This window comes from Podarcis melisellensis (assembly GCF_964234715.1).
Source record: "Podarcis melisellensis genome assembly, chromosome: 3".
In the NCBI taxonomy this organism is placed as follows: Eukaryota; Metazoa; Chordata; class Lepidosauria; order Squamata; family Lacertidae; genus Podarcis; species Podarcis melisellensis.
This window is the reverse complement of record NC_138530.1, coordinates 61,209,009-61,231,868: the sequence shown is the minus strand read 5'-3', so window position 1 is coordinate 61,231,868 and position 22,860 is coordinate 61,209,009. Positions and strand designations below refer to the sequence as shown.

The 22,860-nt window shown below is 44.2% G+C and overlaps 1 protein-coding gene across 2 annotated transcripts in view; it reads left to right on the top strand.

The window, feature by feature from the left end:
• The window catches only part of PEX7 (peroxisomal biogenesis factor 7), a 65,020-nt gene that overhangs the window by 28,010 nt on the left and 14,150 nt on the right, over positions 1–22,860 (top strand). For both annotated transcript variants that reach the window (XM_081907211.1, XM_081907210.1), the window contains exons 7-8: positions 10,398–10,511; positions 11,756–11,811. In XM_081907211.1, the coding sequence (XP_081763337.1) occupies positions 10,398–10,511; positions 11,756–11,811 (170 nt within the window). The remainder of the gene's footprint in view (positions 1–10,397; positions 10,512–11,755; positions 11,812–22,860) is intronic.

The following is a 22,860-nucleotide window of genomic DNA, read 5'->3' as shown; positions in this document are numbered from 1 at the left end:
TTTACAAAAAATGAATATTTAACTTCTCTATTGTTATCCTTAATTTGCTACTTGTTTAATTAATACCTCTATGAGAGAACCAGAAGAACACCATTGTCAGGGTGAGGAACCTTTTTTGGCCTAGCGGGCCAGATCTATATCTGCCCCACACTGCAGGCCAACTTTGACAACTGCGCAACTTTGACAACCTGTCAATCATATGATGTTGTAATGACATCATTATGGTAGGAGGAGATTGAACTCCTTATGCATAAGTGTTGATCATTGCCCTTCCAAAAAGGTGTCCTTGTATTGATTCTAGAATTAAGAGTTTGTGTGATTGACATCTTGGTTTCATTGGCATTCCTGTTGGTTGTTGTTCATTGTCTGAACATGTGCATCCAAGTAGCATCCAATAGGCTACTGTGATGGGACGATGAGCTGCTTGTGCGTAAAATGCAAGTCCCTCAGAGTTTGATCAGGTTTTCAAACCTCTGCCTGTGACGGAGCCCCTCCAGCATGGCTGCGTCAATCACTAGTAGAATCCGAAAGTGGCTGCTTTCGGAATCTTTTCCAACATAAAAGCTCTTTAACGGAAACACGTCGTCTGGCCTCTCGGCGTGACAGTTTCCGGCGAGGTGTGGGTGTCCCTATAGGAGGTCCTGAGACCTCCCCACTGTTTTCGCTGGAAGTGTCTCTGAGCCATCCCTCCGACTCACTTTCCCTTGGAGTTCTTGCTCGCCCTCTACTGGTTCCCTCTTCCGCTGCTACTCCTCTCTCAACCTCAGTGAGCCTTTGCGCCCCCGGCGCTTTAGATGGCAGTTCCCTGACATCCACCTCCCCTCCAGGGCCCCCTTCACCCCCTCCCGTCTCCTCCCCTACTGGCGGTGAGGAGGTAAAACCCCTGAAAGAACCTCCCTCATCTTCCGACGTCGCGAACACTTCCCTCCACTTGTTGCTGTTCCTACTCTCTCGGTAATCTTCGTCATCGGAGTCCACTCCCTCTTCCAACTCCGACTCCGCGAACCCTTCCATTTCCTCTTCCTCATCGGTGGTGCCGAAATACTCCCTCCTAAACCTTGCTATCGGCTGAGGTTTCCTCGGGAACCTTTGGTGGAACGTTTCTGTTAAAACCTCGTCATTGACTTCCTCTGCACTTACCCAGGTGTTTTCTGACTCCGGTTCCCCTTCCCACGCCACCAAATACTCCACCTGATTTCCCTTCCACCTGGAATCGAGGATTTCCGCTACATGGTTGCGGCGTTCCCTCTCTTCCAAGGCTGGTCCCCTGACGTACTCCCCTTCACGTCCCCCCCTGTATGGTGACAGTAACGACCTGTGGAACACTGGGTGCAATTTCATGTGGTTGGGTAATCGGAGTTTGAAAGCTACCGGGTTGACCTGCTGAATGACCTCAAAGGGTCCCAATCTTCTGGGCCTCAATTTCTTACAACCCCCTTTGAACGGCAACCCTTGGGTTGACAACCACACTTGATCCCCCACCCTTATGGTTTCACCTTCCCTTCTGTTCTTGTCTGCCTGCTTCTTATATTGTGCCTTAGCCCTTTCTAAGTTGAGCTGGAGCTGATGATGGATCGCTTCCATCTCTTCTACAAAATGTTCAGCCGCTGGGACGCTCCATCTCTCCCCTCCTTCCCCTGGAAATGCCCTGGGGTGACACCCGTAATTAGCCAAAAAGGGACTCATCCCTGTGGACACATTCTCCGCATTATTGTAGGCAAATTCTGCCAACGCCAACTTTTCGACCCAATCGTTCTCTCTGTCATTGACATAACACCTCAGATATTGTTGAAGAATGCCATTTGCTCTTTCCGCCTGCCCGTTGGTTTCAGGGTGCCGGGCAGTTGAAAAATTGACTTCCACGTGCAGCAAGCTCATGAGCTTCCTCCAGAACCTGGAAGTAAATTGTTTGCCGCGATCTGAGATCACCCTCAAGGGAGCCCCGTGCAACCTAAAGATGTGTTCTACAAACAACTTCGCTGTTTCTTCCGCTGTGACTGCATGTGAGCATGCTACAAAGTGGCACATCTTAGTTAACAGGTCTACTACTACCATGATGGCTGTTTTCCCCTTGGACTTTGGCAGATCCGTCATAAAATCTATTGATATCGCTTCCCAAGGCCGTTCTGGTGTGGGTAATGGTTCTAATAACCCTGCCGGCGCCCTTCTTTCCCCTTTGGCTCGCTGACATTGGTCACACCCTCTTACATACTCCCTTACATCTTCCCTCACCTTAGGCCACCAAAATTCCCTGGTAACCAACCACATGGTCTTGTGTTGTCCAAAATGTCCCGCCGTGGGGCTATCATGCAACTGCTTGAGTACTCTCCCCCTCAATTCACCTTCGGGTATATACAGTGCCCCTTTGTAATACAATGCCCCATTTCTTTCCTCAAAACCTCCGGGACTCTTGCCCTCCCCCCTGAGACCTCTGAGCTTATCCTGGGCATATTCATCATTTTCCGTTTCCTCTACCAGTTCTCGTTGCCCCACCAGCGCCGCCCCACACACCCAGCGGTCCTCAGGGATGACATGTCTCTCTTCGCTCACCCCCTCCCCTTCCCAATACTCTGGTTTGCGTGAGAGCGCGTCCGCCCTGACGTTTTCTGGGCCTGGCACATAACAAATTTCAAAGTTGAATTTGGAGAATTCCTGTGCCCATCTCACTTGTCGTTGGTTGAGCACTCGAGCTGTTCTCCAATACTCTAAATTCTTGTGGTCGGTGCACACTTGCACCTTGTGTTGTGCCCCAATTAATAAATGTCTCCACCTCCGGAATGCTTCGTGAATGGCAAGTAGTTCCCTGTCATACACCGTGTAATTCCTCTCGGATTTATTCAGCTTCCGCGAGAAGAAGGCACACGGTCTCCACTCCGACGCACTCCTCCCCGGTTGAAGAAGGACCGCCCCTACCGCCCGGTCGGATGCATCGGTTTCCACTCTCATGGGTTTTCGTAAATCCACATGCAGAAGTTGTTCTTCCGAGGCGAAAGCCCTTTTCAGTTCTTCAAAGGCTCGATCCGCCTCTACCGTCCAAACAAATTTCTTCCTGCTGCTGAGGCAGTCGGTGATGGGCGCCGTCAAGTGGGCAAAGTTCTTGATGAACTTCCGATAAAAGTTCCCAAACCCCAAGAATCTTTGCACGTCCTTCTTGGTCTTCGGTGTCTTCCATTCCAGTACCGCTTGGACCTTGCCTGGATCCATGGCCAATCCCTTGTCTGACAAGCGGTACCCCAGGAATTCCACCTCTTTGGTATGAAACTGGCACTTCTCCAGTTTCACCCACAGCTGGTTGGCTTGCAGCCTGCCCAACACTTCTCGAACGTCCCTCACATGCTGTTCCTCATCTTCCGAATACACCAACACGTCGTCTAAAAAGGCCACACAATTCTTGTAGAGCAAAGGTCCCAGAACGTGGTTTATAAAAGCTTGAAAACACGCGGAGCCCCCTTGTAGACCGAAGGGCATAACGAGGTATTCAAAGGCTCCCAAAGGGGTAAACATGGTGGTCTTCCATTCATCTCCCTTCCTTATGCGTATCAGATTGTACGCCCCCCGCAGGTCCAGCTTTGTAAAAATCTTTCCCTTCCTTACTCTGGTCAAAATGTCATCAATTCGGGGCATAGGGAAAGCCAGGGGTTCCGACACTGCATTGAGGGCCCTAAAGTCACACACCAGTCTCGGTTTGTCTGTGTTCTTTTTGTCCACAAAAAACACTGGGCTGCCCCCCACCGCTCGGGACTCTCTGATGAAACCTCGCTTCAGGTTTTTGTCAATGAACTCCCTCAGCTCCTGCATCTCCCTGTCTGACATGGCGTACAGCTTGCCTACTGGGAGTTGGGCCCCAGGGAGTAGGTTGATTTGACAGTCAAAGGGTCTATGCGGTGGCAGTTTGTCTGCTTCCCTTTCGCTGAATACGTTGCTCAGATCTGCGTATTGCGGGGGCACCTTCCCTTTGTCCATTACTTCCATCCCGGCTAGGGTGACTCTGTCTCCTCCCGAAACCTTCCCCTCCTTGCAGTGTTCTAGGCAATGCGCTGACCCAAAGGAGACCACCCTCTGATGCCAGCCCACTAGCGGATCGTGTAGCGCCAGCCAGCTCATCCCCAAAATGATGGGCGCTCCTCCCAGGATGGCCACATTAAACGCTATCTGTTCGGTGTGCCTTGCCACCCTCATTATCATCGGGACAGTCTGTTGGCTAACTTCTCCCCCCAACAGCTCTCTGCCGTCAATCGTAGTCACCTGCAAGGGGTTACTTAAAGGGATGGTCTGTATCTGATGCTCAGCTGCAAACTCCTTACTCATGAAATTACAGGAGCTGCCTGAATCCAAAAGCGCCTTGATCTTTAGTGGGTGTCCGTTTGGCAGTTCTAGTAACACCTCTATCACTAAAGCGGGTCTGGGAGGTTCCGGTGTGGGCACTTTCACTGCTCTTTGGCCTGGCTGCTGTGCCCCGACGGTGGCAGCCAGGCGTTGGCTTTTACTTGCTCCTTGCCTTCCTCTTCCTTTCCCCCAACAGCTCCTGCCATCCCTTGCCATTCCTTTCTTTGTGGGCAGACTCTGGCAAAGTGCCCTGGCTGTTGGCAGAGATAACATCTCTTGGCGCTCTTTCCCTCCTTCTTCCGCCCTTCACTGGGATTTGAAACTGCGCGCGCCCGCGCTGTTCCAACTTCCATCGGCTCTGCCGGCGGGAAAGGTGGCTCTGGAATGTATGGAATGCGGAACTCCCTCCAACGGTCTCCTTTCCCTTCCCGCTTTTCCAAAGCCCTCGCCTCCTGGCGCGCTCCTATGGACAGCGCAGATTTGGTTAACTGATCCATAGACTCCGCCCTGGGCCCCCGGGAAAGCTCATCTTTGACGGTTGAAGAAAGCCCCTCTTCGAAAAGCATTTGGATGGGCTCCGCCGATAGGTCCCACCCCAATTTATGAATCAGCATAGTAAATTCAGTCCAGTACTCACGGACAGATCTGCTTCCTTGCTGGCAAGCCATTAACTGCCTTCGCACCACCCCCTGCTCAATATCGCTGGAAAACATCAGGTCCATGGCACGAAAAAACTTCCTCGTGTCCTTTAGGATCTCATTATTCGCTGCCATCAGGGGTCTAACCCAATCTTTCGCCCCGGATTCGAGATGGCCAATCACAAAAGCCACTCGCGATTCCTCGTCGGGGAAGTCATCAAACTGCAAGTTTAGAGCGTATTGCATCTCTGTTCTAAAGGCATGATAGTTCCTGGGATCCCCCCCGAATTTCTGCACCAATCCTGGTACCTTTCTGGCGAGCGGGGTGGTTTTCTCCTTTCCCTTTTCTGCATCCTGAGCCCTCCTCTCCTCAAGCCTCGCCGTTTGCAGCGCCAACTGGATCTCCAACGCCCTGTACCTTTCTTCCAGGCTTGGACCCCCTCCAGCTGCTCCTGCTCCTCCGGTTCCGGCTGGGTTGCTCATGATGCTTCTCCCTGCACAAGCTGGCTTTCGGTGACTTTCGGATTGCTGTGATGGGACGATGAGCTGCTTGTGCGTAAAATGCAAGTCCCTCAGAGTTTGATCAGGTTTTCAAACCTCTGCCTGTGACGGAGCCCCTCCAGCATGGCTGCGTCAATCACTAGTAGAATCCGAAAGTGGCTGCTTTCGGAATCTTTTCCAACATAAAAGCTCTTTAACGGAAACACGTCGTCTGGCCTCTCGGCGTGACAGTTTCCGGCGAGGTGTGGGTGTCCCTATAGGAGGTCCTGAGACCTCCCCACTGTTTTCGCTGGAAGTGTCTCTGAGCCATCCCTCCGACTCACTTTCCCTTGGAGTTCTTGCTCGCCCTCTACTGGTTCCCTCTTCCGCTGCTACTCCTCTCTCAACCTCAGTGAGCCTTTGCGCCCCCGGCGCTTTAGATGGCAGTTCCCTGACAGCTACTATTTAGAAAAATTCTACCTGGATGCATAAGTCCTATTTTAATTATATATAAGTTCAGTGTTACTTATACAATAGACTAAACATTACCTGTTGCCTACCTATTTGTAATGCTATATAAAGTTCATAAACCTTCTCACCCCTTCATGGATCACTGCCTTGCCGTGGCGAAGGGGCTTGAAGAACTCAGAGAAGCTATGAACTATGCCGAGCAGGGCACCCAAGATGAACAGGTCATAGTGGAGAGTTTTGACCAAACGTGATCCACCTGGAGGAGGAACTGGCAAGCCACTCCAGTATCCCTGCCAAGAAAACTCCATGGACAAAGACAACAGGCATATAAAAGTTATGACGCTGGAAGATGAGCCCCTCAGGTCGGAAGGCGTCCAACATGCTACTGGGGAAGAGCGGAGGGCAAGTACAAGTAGATCCAGAGCTGATGAAGCGGCTGGGCCAAAGCCGAAAGGACGCTCAGTTGCGGATATGCCTGGAAGCGAAAGGAAAGTCCAATGCTGTAAAGAAAAATATTGCATAGGAACCTGGAATGTAAGAACCATGAACCTGGGTAAGTTGGAGGTGGTCAAAAATGAGATGGCAAGAATAAATATTGACATCCTGGGCATCAGTGAACTAAAATGGACGGGAATGGGTGAATTCAGTTCGGATGACCATCATATCTACTACTGTGGGCAAGAAACCCGTAAAAGAAATGGAGTGGCCCTCATAGTCAACAAAAGAGTGGCGAAGGCTGTACTGGGATGCAATCTCAAAAATGATAGAATGATCTCGATACGAATCCAAGGCAGACCTTTTAACATCACAGTAATCCAAGTTTATGCACCAACTACTGGTGCTGAAGAAACTGAAATTGACCAATTCTATGAAGACTTACAACACCTTATAGAAGTGACACCAAAGAAGGATGTTCTTCTCATCATAGGGGATTGGAATGCTAAAGTAGGGAGTCAAGAGATAAAAGGAACAACTGGCAAGTTTGGCCTTGGAGATCAAAACGAAGCAGGGCAAAGGCTAATAGAGTTCTGTCAAGAGAACAAGCTGGTCATCACAAACACGCTTTTCCAACAACACAAGAGACGACTCTACACATGGACATCACCAGATGGGCAGCATCGAAATCAGATTGATTATATTCTCTGCAGCCAAAGATGGAGAAGCTCTATACAGTCAGCAAAAACAAGACCTGGAGCTGACTGTGGCTCAGATCATCAGCTTCTTATAGCAAAATTCAAGCTTAAACTGAAGAAAGTAGGAAAAACCACTGGGCCGGTAAGATACAATCGAAGTCAAATCCCTTATGAATACACAGTGGAAGTGAGGAACAGGTTTAAGGATTTAGATTTGGTGGACAGAGTGCCTGAAAAACTATGGATGGAGGCTCGTAACATTATACAGGAGGCAGCAACGAAAACCATCCCAATGAAAAGGAAATGCAAGAAAGCAAAGTGGCTGTCCAATGAGGCCTTACAAATAGCGGGGGAGAGAAGGCAAGCAAAATGTGAGGGAGATGGTGAAAGATACAGGAAATTGAATGCAGATTTCCAAAGAATTGCAAGGAGAGACAAGAAGACCTTCTTAAACGAGCAATGCAAAGAAATAGAGGAAAGCAATAGAATGGGAAGAACCAGAGATCTGTTCAAGAAAATTGGAGATATGAAAGGAACATTTCGTACAAAGATTTCCATAATAAAGGACAAAAGTGGAAAGGACCTAACAGAAGCAGAAGACATCAAGAAGAGGTGGCAAGAATACACAGAGGAATTATACCAGAAAGAAATGGATGTCCCGTATACCCCAGGTAGGGTGGTTGCTGACCTTGAGCCAGACATCCTGGAGAGTGAAGTCAAATGGGCCTTAGAAAGCGCTGCAAATAACAAGGCCAGTGGAAGTGACGGTATTCCAGCTGAACTATTTAAAATTTTAAAAGATGATGCTGTTAAGGTGCTACACTCAATATGCCAGCAAGTTTGGAAAACTCAGCAGTGGCCAGAAGATTGGAGAAGATCAGTCTACATCCCAATCCCAAAGAAGGGCAGTGCCAAAGAATGCTCCAACTACCGCACAATTGCACTCATTTCACACGCTGGCAAGGTTATGCTTAAAATTCTACAAGGAAGGCTCAAGCAGTATGTGGACCGAGAACTCCCAGAAGTGCAAGCTGGATTTAGAAGAGGCAGAGGAACCAGAGACCAAATTGCAAACATGCGCTGGATTATGGAGAAAGCTAGAGAGTTCCAGAAAGACATCTACTTCTGCTTCATTGACTATGCAAAAGCCTTTGACTGTGTCGACCACGGCAAACTATGGCAAGTTCTTAAAGAAATGGGAGTGCCAGATCACCTCATCTGTCTCCTGAGAAATCTCTATGTGGGACAAGAAGCTACAGTTAGAACTGGATATGGAACAACTGATTGGTTCAAAATTGGGAAAGGAGTACGACAAGGCTGTATTTTGTCTCCCTGCTTATTTAACTTATATGCAGAATTCATCATGCGAAAGGCCGGGCTGGATGAATCCCTAACTGGAATTAAGATTGCCGGAAGAAATATCAACAACCTCAGATATGCAGATGACACAACCTTGATGGCAGAAAGTGAGGAGGAAATAAAGAACCTTTTAATGAGGGTGAAAGAGGAGAGCGCAAAATATGGTCTGAAGCTCAACATCAAAAAAACGAAGATCATGGCCACTGGTCCCATCACCTCCTGGCAAATAGAAGGGGAAGAAATGGAGGTAGTGAGAGATTTTACTTTCTTGGGCTCAATGATCACTGCAGATGGTGACAGCAGCCATGAAATTAAAAGACGCCTGCTTCTTGGGAGAAGGGCAATGACAGGCCTAGACAGCATCTTGAGAAGTAGAGACATCACCTTGCCAACAAAGGTTCGTATAGTTAAAGCTATGGTTTTCCCAGTAGTGATGTATGGAAGTGAGAGCTGGACCATAAAGAAGGCTGATCACCGAAGAATTGATGCTTTTGAATTATGGTGCTGGAGGAGACTCTTGAGAGTCCCATGGACTGCAAGAAGATCAAACCTCTCCATACTGAAGGAAATCAACCCTGAGTGCTCACTGGAAGGACAGATTGTGAAGCTGAGGCTCCAGTACTTTGGCCACCTCATGAGAAGAGAAGACTCCCTGGAGAAGACCCTGATGTTGGGAAAGATGGAGGGCACAAGGAGAAGGGGGCGACAGAGGACGAGATGGTTGGATAGTGTTTTCGAGGCTACCAGCATGAGTTTGACCAAACTGCGGGAGGCAGTAGAGGACAGAGGTGCCTGGCGTTCTCTGGTCCATGGGGTCACGAAGAGTCGGACACGACTAAACGACTAAACAACAACAACAACAAACCTTCTCAAATTTTTCAGCAGTGTTAGCTGTTAGTAATGACAAAATAGACACATATTCCATGAAGGGAGTCTACAAATAGAATTGCACATTTACATTAAAAGTAATGGGGATATAGAGGCAGAATGAATAAAGGCAAGGAAAACAGAATATGGATATTGATTTAAACTAACTGACTTCAACTTTAGCTGTGGATTGATCTTGGCTCCCAGTATGTTTCCGAGCACAATTCAAAGTGTTGGTGCTGACCTTTAAAGCCCTAAACGGCCTCGGTCCAGTATACCTGAAGGAGCGTCTCCACCCCCATCATTCTGCCCGGACGCTGAGGTCCAGCGCCGAGGGCCTTCTGGCGGTTCCCTCATTGCGAGAAGCAAAGCTACAGGGAACCAGGCAGAGGGCCTTCTCGGTAGTGGCGCCCACCCTGTGGAACGCCCTTCCAGCAGATGTCAAAGCGATAAACAACTACCTGACATTCAGAAGACATCTTAAGGCAGCCCTGTTCAGGGAAGTTTTTAACGTGTGATTTTACTGTATTTTTGGTTTTTATGGAAGCTGCCCAGAGTGGCTGGGGAGGCCCAGCCAGATGGGCGGGGTATAAATAATAAATTATTATTATTATTATTTTAATTTTTTACTTATCTTACACATATTTTTGGAAACACTGACAAACACACCCCCTTGGTGTGTACGCCTGGTTGAAGAACACTGCTCTAGTATTTAAAGCATTTCTCTCAATCACGTATACTGTCTGTCAACTCTAGATTGATACCAGTATTTGTCTGAGGCTGTACTCCTATACACATTTTCCTGGAAGTCCCACTGATTAGGATTAGTATTGTTACTTTCTGTCCCAGCTAACATTGTGCCTGAGTGAATCTTGGTTTATATTGTTCTGTGACATTATATTGCTTTTATTTGATCTATTTTCCCATTTTTGTACAACACCTTGGTGTAGTAAATTGTAAGCCTCTAAGAATTATGCAGTATATAAAAAAAATGAACTCAATAGGGCTTACTTCTGAGGAGACATTATAGTATTGTACTGTTAACAACTGTTCTTTAAGTTTAGCATTTGAAAGCTACACATATAGTTACTTTAACGCATTCTACATTTTATTAAATTACCAGAACTTGCTGGTATCAGGTGCTGTTGACTGCAGTTTGAAAGGCTGGGATTTGAGGAACATCCGACAGCCAGTATTCAAGCTCTTTGGGCATACATATGCTATAAGAAGACTCAAAGTAAGTTTTTAAAAAATATATATTATTAGATTTCTAGTTTGCTGTACATATGTCACTAACATAGGCAGTCTGTGTAATGGAGTTAATGAATGCACAGACACCCGTTAAACATTTGTTTTGGAATCACTTTTATGATTAAAGTCTGGCAGTAACCTGGCTCCATTTTTGTGCCTAGTTCTGCACTGGGGAGCACATTCCATAGACAGGGCACCTTGGCCCAGAAGGTCCCCTCTGAATCTGCTCTTCAGAAGAAAAACCACACCACTCCCATTGGGCTTGCCTACCCTTTGGGTATTCCTAAGTAACTCTTTGGACCACAGCCACTTCAGTGGGTGATTGTGCAAAGAAGTCCCTGTGCAAGTACCTTGCTTCCATCTTGTGGATAAAGTGCACTTTTTTTGTTGATACTTTCAGATAGTATGCTGAAGTGGTTGCTATGATGAAATATAGAACTTATTTCAGATATCTTTTGGAAGTTCTTGCTACTTGTTTAAAACAAGAGAGAGAGATGAAAGGATATTAGGACTATAAACTTTGCTGGGTGGCAGTGGTGAGGAGAATGAAAATTATTATTTTTCACCATTGACGTGCTTGAAAATGATGAGTTACAGTTTTAATTGTGTAAGAGCCAGAAATGAGGTTGACAGAGTTTGGCTCTTGGCTCCTATCTTTGCCGCAGCCTTTGTTTCATCCCCACTGTGTCTGCCAAGGACTATAATAATATATCTACTCTCCCTTATGGGTGAAATTATGAGACTCTTGTGCTGTTGCCAGATTTCAAGTTTGAATCCAGTTTTCTTAATAATAGTAATTAAATTAAAAGAGGGTATTGGAAGAAAATATGGCCTTGTATAGAGTAGCAGTATAGAGTATATCTCTCTCTTAAATGTTCTGTGAAATGATACAGAATGGAAAAGGATACTGCTGCTGAATTGGGATGAGCATTTAAACACTTTGACCATTCATAGATTGAGAACTCATGCTCATTCTGCAGCCCAAGGGAAAATGTAATAGCCACCTTGGGTGACTGTCATGTAAGGGATTTTAAATGGAGTTGAGAACTTAATTTATGGTAGAGCTGTTGGGTGCTTCTACTGTATAATAAAATAGAAGCTGGTAACTTCAGTCTTTGTACTGAGTAATATACTTTATAATGACCCTTTACAAAATTCTCTTCTTAGTTAACTTATATATCTCTCTCCTATATTTGTGCTGTTAATATATGTATCTTTATCTCTTTGTAGTTTTCACCATTTCATGCTACTGTATTAGCTTCCTGTTCCTATGATTTTACTGTGAGGTACTGTAATTTTAAAATTATTTTTATTGTTGTTGTTGTTGTCATATACACAAAATGTCTTGCACTTTATGAATCATGTGCTAATTTTTGCTTCTAGTCTGGGGAAACAGAATTTCCAGGGGAAGGTGCTATATTCTGTGTCTTTGGCCTTGAAAAGGTGTTGTGGGAGATAATTTGGTTATAACTATGGCAATGAGAGAAGATTGGGTTCCAGGATAAGGTTTTATACTTCTGTTACAGAAACTGGAGATGTTACCTTGCCATCCAGTTATATACTGGCAGCATTACAGTTTCTTTCTTAATCCACTTTAATCAGCTTGATACCTTTTGAGTTTGACAGATGGTTTTATAATTTGCCCTCTCTGTATCCTGGAATCTTTATGCCTTTATATTTGGATCTGTAAACTGCATATGTCATACTCAAATAATGGAAAGACAAAACAGATACAGATATTGTTTGCAGTCATTATACATATGTACAGAGAAAGTCTGCAGGGTATGACATGAATCCTGCTCTTATGAGTAATATGAAAGGCGCTTCTATGTGGAGGCTTTTGTGACTGACTGTCATGTTCAATCAGTGCACCTGCCGCTTATAATTCACGCAGGGACTTTGCCAGTGCCTATAGCAATTGCTGCTAAATCAGCATGGGTAACAAACCCAGCCACCAACACTGTAGTAGCTGGTACTGAAGTATTTCTTTCCCCTGTTCTTAATGTTTATAATGCTCTTTTTCTACCTCGAAGCTTCTCAGGCCCAGTTTTCACCAGCAAATGCAGTGGGAGGCATGTGTCTCCTCTGTATCACTTTAGTTTATTTCACTTCTTCATATTGTCTTCCACACAACACCAAAATAGAGCACGATAGAGTGCATGCTTTGTTTGGAAATGGCCTGTCCTTTACAACTACAAGGTAGGACTGGGACTTCATAACATTAGTGCAGAGGGTTCCAAACTAGTCTCCTCCCTGATCTTCTGGCTTTCTAAGCATATGAATGTATATATTTTGCAGGGGAGCCAACACATGTAGCCTGAAGCAGTACCACGTAGACACAGGTTTACCATCTTATCAGTTATTTTTTGAAGAGTAGGTTTAAGAGGAAAAATGCATTTGTTACACTTGTAGACAGTGTTTTCTAATTGGGGAACACAAGTACTTGTTTATAGGTTTAGACTTGCAAATTTATATTTTCAAGTGCTAGCTAAAAATGTGTGGCTTCTTGCTGTTTAAAGACTGATTTGGCGAGGTGGGGGTGGGGGTGGGGGAATTGGCCATCTGCCATGACAGATGCTCTTGATGAAATAGCTGTTTCAGCTAACCAGTATCCTGGACAATGCGGTGGCTTTTTTCATACATGGAACATACCAGAAATAACTTGGTTAGAACTCTTCGAATAGCAACATACCATTTGTTATTATTAAATGGTTTGTGAGAGATAACTTGATCTGTTTCTTCTCATTTTGGAAGATAACCTTCTGTCTCCCCACCCCCACCCCTTTTTGGTACTAATACCAGCATTGTGTTGTTGATACTGTTGGATTTCTTTGTAGCTTGTTTAGAACATGTTTCAGAACTGAGCATATCAGTGTTTTACAATTTGATGAGTAGTGAATTAGCTGTAAGGATACTAAGAAACCGACCCATAGTACTTTAAAAATAAAATAAAGTATGTGTTTTAGCTCCACCAATAATGAAGACATGGTGACCCCCCCCCCAATGCCTTTACTATGCCTGCTCTTGTGCTTTGAACAGAAGTTTGATATGTATAAAGTAGGGGAGGATTTTCATGGAATGATGGGCAAATGAGGCTTTCCCCATCACTTGAATTTCTACATGTCAGGTTATTAATGATCCAGAGGCAGAATCCATACCAAAGTTGGCAATCAGAAAATACCATTTAGGACTGCCATAGACATCCATATGTAAAGAGCAGCATTTGATTCTCTAAATCACACCAAAGACTCAGATACCATGCAAAGTTATATGCACATGGGAGTATTTACCCGAAAATGGTACTAAAGCTAAAGAACAAATGTTCTCTAAATCCATTTAAATATCTATAATTCAAAAAGAGAGGTAAGCTCTTGGGGAGTTGAAGACAGTATCTTTCTATAATAAATTGGCATACATTATAGCCAAGAAAAAAAATTGTGTGTGTGTGTGTTAATGTAGATAGGAAAACTGTAAATTCATTCTGTGGAACATATACTTGCCTCAGCATAAATGCTTTACCTGGTGCGACTTGCCAAGCTAGGAAGGGACTACTGCACAGGAGGGAACATTCTCCTTCCCAGGTCACTGGCATATGTCCAGCTAAGTCCGGCATTTGCCAGCTCATTCAAGCAGCATTTCCCTGCAAGCTCATCAGGAACGAACTTCTAGTTGGACACACTAGGCATCAGGAGTAAGTCTAAAACTGGATTGTTAATGCCCCTCTCCCAGTTTGCACATAATGGCAAGCCATGTTCTGAAAGAAATGTTTGTTCCTGGCTTACCGTATGTGGCGTGCTTAGAATAAAGAAAGCGTAAACACTGGCTTGCAGCTGCTCTGCGATTCGCTTCCCAGCTCCAGAAAGGGAGCAGCAAAGTAGACCCAGCTGAGCAGTGTGCACCAGCTATGCCGCTCATTCGCAGTAAGCCGCCCTTTCTTTCTCACCTTGCACGTGAGTTAGACCACTGACTGAAGCTAGTTGGTGGTGTTTGCCTGCATATTGGTACCTGCACATTTCACATTTGAGAACAGATGACATGACTAAGAACGGAAGAAGAATCCTGCATGTAGTTCCACCATTCTGTTCTCACAGTGGCCAACCAGATGCTTATGGGAAGCCCACAAGCAGGACAGGGATGCAACAGTCACCGGTATTGAGTATCTGATATCCAGCAGTTTAACCACTCCATTTCATAAAAACCTTCCCCCGTAAACAGATGGTGAGCTCTTTAAAAGAAACAGTGCTGTCACCAGGAGGTTTGGTGCAGTGTCATACTTTGACTGCAATTCCATTTTACTAGTTTCCCCCTCCCCTCCCCCAAAGTACCATATTCTCCTCTGTTCCAAATAGAATTACATTGCCATTACAATGACAATATAAGGTTATTAATTCTCTGTAGTTGTACGCAGATGCTTTCTATCGTAATGGCTATTGCGGTTTGCAGTTTTACCTGGTATTGTTCTGCAAATAAAAAATACCCTTTGAACATCCCAGATAGAGTCTGTAATGCATGCAATTAAAAAACAAACTAACTATGAATGTTATGCAATGGAAGGGAAATGCCAAACTGCAGCAGCTTGTAGGATCTGGCAGATGGCAAGATCTGCAATAACGTAATTGCTAGGTGAGGGATTCTGAAGAAGTCTGGTGCCTCTAGAAGATAATGGAAGATGCCATTTAAACTGTGGTGATAAAAAAAATAAAAACCATAAATCCACAAATGGAAAATTATGAAAAGGCAATCTTCCTTTAAAGGCATTAATATAGAAGTTTTCCATAGACTATCATTCCACCAATATGTTTTCTTGGAAGATATAATGCAGCAAGTTTTCACAGCTCTTAAAGCAGCATAGCCTGTGCTCACAGTCCTAACCCTTTTGAGGTGCTGTTGCCTAAAATCTTACAGGTATTTGTATTGATGGAGCATGTCAACATTTCCAGTTGACCCATGATTAAAGATAAAAATAAGGCACTGATACTTCAGTGATAAAACAACGTTTGTAACATCCTTCATGTACATAGTTCTTCTGAAGTAGATGATTGCATGTATTATTAAGATTTACATTTCCCCCCTTGTTTTTGCACCAAAGGCGCTCTGAGCAGCTTCCAGTAAAATGTAAACATACAAAATCAAAAAATAAAATAACAAAACCAATACATCTTCTTCTAATAATACAATTTTTAAACTCTTGAAATGATAGACTTCATTAAAGTAATTAAAATCAATAAATTCCATGGCCCTAAAGGGCTTTGCAATAAATAAAAGTTTTGATTTATAGCTTAAAGTGGTAATTTAGTGGGTCACATTAGGGAGGGCATTCCAAAGTATTGGTGCCACTATGGGAAAATAGCTCTCTGGCTGGTTTAATTACTGAATAACCTGTCATGGACTTGGCTGGATGCAGAGGAGGAATGGGAGGCACCAGCTGGGGAGCCCCCAAGGGAAGAAGGCTCAGAGCCAGGGGACTGATGGCAGGACAACAATGAGTGGTCATAGGGAGAAGAGGGGGCAGACTGGGAGGAGGAGGTGTTGGAAGCTGAAGAGGTAAGAAGAGCAGGAAGGGACTGTGGCAGAGATAGATCCAGAATCAGAGACAGGAGGAGGATGAAGAGACAGGAGACAGAGATGAGTCAGGCTGCTGAAGAAGTCAGGGAATCTCCCCATCCTGCTGCAACCAAGGAGGGCTGAAGACATGAAGAAGGCAGAGCAAAGAAAGACAGAACAAAGGAGCCAAAGGTTGCTGGGGGAGGAGGGAACTTAGAGAGCAGTGAGAACTGTCTCATTGAGGCAAGACATGCCTGGAAGAGTTGTTATGATCACTAGGCCTGAGCTGTTTTGTTTCTTTGAATAAAGAGTGAACTTTACTGACACCTTGTGAATTATTGCTGACTTGATCCCAACTCCCGCCTTGGCATAACCCCTGGTGAGGAAAGGGAAGTACCTCCCTTGGCTCCTTTGGAAGGAAGGTTGGAATATAAATTGAATAAATAAAAAGTATTTCCTGAGGTATGCTAACCACTTAGGTTCCAGAACTGCATAGAGAATAGTTACTTTTCAAAACACTCTAACATTAATATGTGTAGTCCCATGCATCATTATACAAGGGCCATGTAATGTTCATTCTGCAAATCTTTTAGTGGTTCATGTTTTGGAACTCATTGCCTATAGACATACTATACTGTTCTAGGTAGAAACAGGCTGAACACAGTTTTATTTCTGCAAGCTTACCCAGGCATATAATTTAATTATCTATATTCAGAGTTTGGTGATTAAGAAGACTGTATATCTTTCTAAATAAAGACTTTTGGACCTCAGATTAGTATTTTATTAGGTCCAGTCTACAACAGTGCCTCATCACTACAGAACACTTAATCAGTACACCCTTTAGCCCAGCCAATAGCACCCATCCATGGTGTGGGGTATCCTGGTTTCCTGCTCCCCAATGGGAACTTTTGAGCAGCTCCTCTTAGCTACAGGAAGCAGGAAGTCCATGTAATTTCTGGACCACCACCCTGGAATTTGCAGTGGCTGGGGACTTGCTTGTACAGCAAGACAATGTTGTGGATTCGATCCCAAAATTTACATAAAGAGTTGACTTTAAAGGGGACTTTTCTTCTATAGAAATACTACCTAGTGAAGACTGTGTACAAAACAATAGCAGGGAAAGCAAGATGTGCATGGATTTCATAGGAAGTAACCATGAGCAGGAGTAAAGTGGCTTTTACATTCTGATGGCGTTTAGCTCAGGAAGTCACTTTTGTTCAAGATAATTTTGTAGTGGAATTAAGTTTCATGGTTTTGGCAAATGTTTATAGATTTGGGACACATGTCTTGCACATAAATGGAGAAGGGACTTTAAAATCAAACTTTGGGGACAGGTACTTTATCTCTTATCTTAACAATACCTTGCAGTATATTCAGTATATTCTGGTTTCTTCTAATTCTTAAGAACATTTGTTCTTTAGCCTTAGTACCATTTTCAGGTAAATACTTCAGTGTGCATATAACTTTGTATAGTCTTTGATGTGATTTTTTTTTTGTATTAGTAATTTAATCCAACATCTAGAGGCAAGGATAATTGATTGCAATCAGTTAATTAAAATTGACTATAGATATTTAATTAGGAGCCAAAATAAGATAGCATTATTTATGATGCTGTGATAAAACTTGTAAGATTTCTACACCAGAGAGAACTTCCCTGGTGTGATCTATAATTGTATGATGGTTCATCTATGATTGAAAGCTTGTATTGCTGATAGTGCTCATACACTACATTTTTCAGGTCATGACTTCTAGAAAAATGATTTTGTTAACATCTGTGCAATGAAGTGCCTCACATTCACTGTGATTGGGAATGCTAGGAAATGTATTGTTCTTGCAAAGTACTTTGATTTAATTTTAATTTCTTTGCTGGTTTCTTTTTTATAATTTAAATTCAGCAGCAGCTCTCAACCATTTTTCATGGACCACATGATCATTGCTGGAGATCTCAGGAGATCTCTTTATAAACTTCTTGTTATTCAGTGCTATCATTACCATTACCATCATTACCATCATCAAAACAATAAAAATCATGGTCCCTAGGCTAGTTGTGATCTGCACCTCCCAAAATAATTCACCTTTCCAATTTTTGCAGTAGAATTCTTGACTGAAAAAAATGTACTGGTGTGTTAAAATGCATATTTTAAAATATATGTCAGCAATACATTTGGAAATACATACATTTAGATAAAAGGTATATTTTAATAGAATTTTGTGAGGGTTTTTTTTAAGGTTGCAGATTAATATGGAAATGGGGTAGAATGGCTTTATGAAAGAACACATGAACAATAGAACCACAGGACTGTAGAGCTGGAAGAGACCATGAGGGTCATTTAGTCCATATTCCTGTAATGCAGGGATATTTTTGCTCAACATGGGGCTTAAACCCACAACCCTGAGATTGAGTCTCATGCTCTACCAATTGATCCATAAATCCCAGCCTAGGCCAGTTGTTAGCCTGTTCGACATATCTGGTCCTAATCAAAACACCTCTGTCTCCATTGTCAGAGCCAAGTACAGATATTCTCAGCTGTTCCCCAGTCTATCTTCTACCTGAATGAAGCCCACAGACCATAGTTTGAGAACCTCTACAATAGACAGTTCTAATTCAGGAGCAATATTATTGACTTTTATCTGTGTAGCTTATTAGCAAAGACTTCAAGCTGATTCATGTTTACCTACCGTATTTTTCGCTCTATAACACGCACCTGACCATAACACACACATTGTTTTTAGAGGAGGAAAACAAGGGAAAAACATTCTGTATGAAACAGTGGATGTATCATTTTTGTGCTTCATGCTGTGGCCACAGACATGTGATCTGATGGTGAATTTGGGGTGACCCAATGCAAAAATCCTGAGAATTCCTGTGGATCCATGCTTTGTAACCACGTTTTTGCACCATTGCAGCCCCAGGCAAAAGTGGGTGCGTGATTTTTTTGGTGCAGGCTGTAGCCATGGACATGCTATGTGATCTGATGGTGAATTTGGGGTGACCCAATGCAAAGATCCTGAGGATCCATGTGGATCTATGCTTTGTAACCACATTTTAAGTGGGGAGCGAAGGAAAAACAAAGAAGGGACATGAGAGGGTTGTGCAGAGAAGCAGCTGGCTAAGAATGCAGGAGAGGGATTTAACGGGAGGGAGGAAAGAAAGGCAAAAGTTTTCCCCCACCCAAGCCAGCCATCTCTCTCTCTCTCTCTCCCTCCCCCCTCTCTCTCTCCCTCCCCCCTCCCTCTCCCTCTCCCCCAGCAGCACCGGAGCACAGAGAGGAGCACTTTCCGGAGCACAAAGAGGAGCACTTTCCCCTCTGCTTGCCTGGAGGGGAGGGGCTTTCCCTGCTCTTTGTTCCGTTTGAGCAAACACAGCAAGGAAACAGAGAAGGGTGGGCAGTAAGACCCTGAGGCAGAATGCAGGAAAGCAGCCGCTTCCTCTTTTCAGGTTTCCCTTCTCCGTGAAGCACGATTTGATTTTTGCCTGATTTTTCGGCTCCAGGGACCACACATTCGCTCTATAACACGCACAGACATTTCCCCTTCCTTTTTAGGAGAAAAAATCTGCGTGTTATAGAGGGAAGAATACGGTATATATCGCTGCCTCAGTTTATTCAGTTCAGCCACACAGATCAGCACAAAAGTACAGTATATGTAGAAGACGTCCCATCTATAATGTATGTAATGAACCAACACTGTTAACTCTGGAAATGCTTAGCCTTTTGTTCATTCCCCATACCTGAAATTTCTTTACTGGATGCAGCTAAAGGGGTAAAGCTTTGCCAGCAATCTCTCTTCCCTCTCACCCCCTAGTTATGTGTGCCAATAATCTGAGTGCATAGTAAAACCAGCAGCATTACTCTTCCAGTCTGCTGAGTCAAGCGGTCTGCCTCATATCAATTACTTAATTTTATTTATAGCTAAAATATGTATCTTGCATAATACTGCACAAAACATAAGTGATGTTTTTTGTGATTTTGTATTAGAGTACAATGCCAGTTAATAATAATCAGAGCTTTGCTTGCTTTGTCTGCTACAAAATCAATGGGAATGCAGACCTGTATTAGGAAACGCTGGTGAGGAGGGGCCTTTAGGGGATGGAGAATCATTGCTGAACAGCCACAACATAAACAAGGGTAATCTAGCATGTTGATTACCGTATCTTTCGCCCTATAGGATGCACTTTTCCCCCTCCAAAAATGAAGGGGAAATGTGTGTGTGTGTCCTATGGGGCGAATGCAGGCTTTCGCTGAAGCCTGGAGAGCAAGAAGGGTCAGTGTGCACCGACCCCTCTCGCTCTCCAGGCTTCAGGAAGCTCTGCGCAACCCTCGGGAGACCAGTTCCGAGGGTTGCGCAGAGCTGCCTGCAGTCCCGGGCTCAGCGCAGCTCTGCGCGGCCATCGGGAGCGGGGCGCGAAGTCCCGCCCGGCTCCCAATGGCTGCGCAGAGCTGCCTGCAGTCCCGGGCTCAGCGCACTTCTCCCCATCGCCAGCCCCACAAGCTCGGGTGACAGCGGGGAGGCGGAGCGCGCCTTCCCGCTGTTCCAAAACCTGGTTCTTCCAGCCCCGCACCTGGTGGGGAAATAATTTTTTTTTCTTTATTTCCCCCCCCAAAAAAACTAGGTGCGTCCTATGGGGCGCAAAATACAGTACATTGAATACAATTCTTCTTCTTCATAATAATAATAATAATAATAATAATAATAATAATAATAATAATAAAGGCCTAGTGTTTTCTCATAATTTCTATCAAATACTGTCTTCATGTTTTTCCCTATACAGTGGTACCTCGGTTTAAGGACAGCCCTGTTTACGAACTATTCAGTATATGAATCCCGCAAAACTGGAAGTAGTGTCCCGGTTTGAGAACTCTACCTCGGTCTAAGAACGGAATCCAAACGGTGGAAGGGCACTGGCAGAGGGAGGCCTCATTAGGGAAAGCACACCTCGGTTTAAGAACGGTTTTGGTTTAAGAACGGACTTCCGGGACAGATTAAGTTCGTAAACCAAGGTACCCCTGTATCAAAGTGAGAGAGACTTGCATTGCAGTCTTATTCATGCCTACTCAGAAGTAAACCCCATTGAGTTCAGTGGGACTTACTCGCAGGCAGAAGTGGATCACCTTGTAGGTGGAGCCACTGCGGCTTACTGGGAGGCAGAGGGGAAAGGAATGGGAATATCAGCAGGGTTCAGGCTCTCCCACTGGTGCACTTGCACTATGCTGACCTCCCCGCTGCCGCCCCGCACTTACAAGTGGTGTGTGGCAGTGATCCCAATGCTGGCAAGCCAGCATTGTTGCCCTGCCCCATCAGGCAAGCCACCTCTGCTCCCAGGTGCATGCATATAGGATTTCAATCTTACTTTATTTAAACAAAAGTTGAATATTGAGAGAGGAACCCTACATGCCTTCTTTTGGCTGCAGGCTACAGCCCTTGGAGAATACAACAGACCTAGTCAAATATGTAGTATCAACAGAACATGAAGATAAAGCAATATCTTTGTTTTAGTTGTGAAAAAGGTAATCTTATGGTTCCTGTTTTCATATAGAGTAGGCTTGCAATCTGGGTTTATCTTAATGTATTTTGCTTCCCAGATACTCTTGAGGATTTGCCGCTTGACATTTTATTGCTGAACTTGTCCTGCTGTTAAAGAAGCAATATTTAGTTTATATGCCACATACCTGGAAATGAGAAGCATAGACCTTTGCATGAAATGCCGTATTTTGCCATAAGCACTTCTTCACGTCAAAATATATTCCTCAGTCTTATTAGGGGCTAAAAGATCAGGATTGAAGGGGTGAATCCTAGTTTTATTGTAATCTCTTGAAAGTAATAAATGGCTTTCTAAATTGTGACCAAAGAAATATTGGTGGCATTAAAATATTATGTGTGATTCACTTCCCCTCATATAGACATTTGAGAAGAAAATCTGGCTGATTTCAAACACTTCTAAATAGATCTAATTCACAGGCAAGCTACTATATTCAGAGACCCTTTATAAATGGTCAAATTCAGCCCACAATAACTTTTATTTGAATTTATATAAATGATCTGAACATATATATATTTGGGTCTTCCCCAATTTAATTGTATAAAAATTCCATAAATATAGATATATACAGTAGAACCTCCATTCCAGAAATCCATTCGATTTCCGAAATGTTCAAAAACCGAGGGTCAAAGGGCTGCCAGCAAGTTCAGTGGGGGAAATTGAGAAACACACCTCGGAAGCATTCACTTCTGGGTTTTCAGCGTTCGGCTTCCGAATCATTTGGCAGCCAAGACGTTCAAAAACCAAGGTTTGACTGTATAGATAAATAAAAATTCCATGCGCAAGGCTTGGAAGCTTTGCAAACATGTATGCTTGGAGGTCCCTTCCAGAATACTCAAGTAATGTCACCTTCCTCTGTTCCTTTAAAGTCCACCTCTTCCAGGGGGGCTTGAGTTTGGTGTAACCACACAATTCTCCAACCTTTCTGAAATGACACCTAAATGCATGCGAAGGTTGTTGTTGTTGTTGTAGTAGTAGTAGTAGTAGTAGTAGTATTTGTACTCCATCCATCTGACTGGGTTACTCCAGCCACTCCGGGTGGCTTCCAACAGATATGAAACTATAATAAAACATCAAAAACGTCCCTATACAAGGCTGCCTTCAGGTGTCTTCTAAAATTTGTATTATTATTTATCTCCTTGACATCTCATGGGAGGGCATTCCACAGAACAGGCTCTGCTTCCAGGAAAGCCCTCTGTCTGATCCTTGTAACTTCACTTCTTTCAGTGAGGCAGCTACCAGAAGGCCCTGG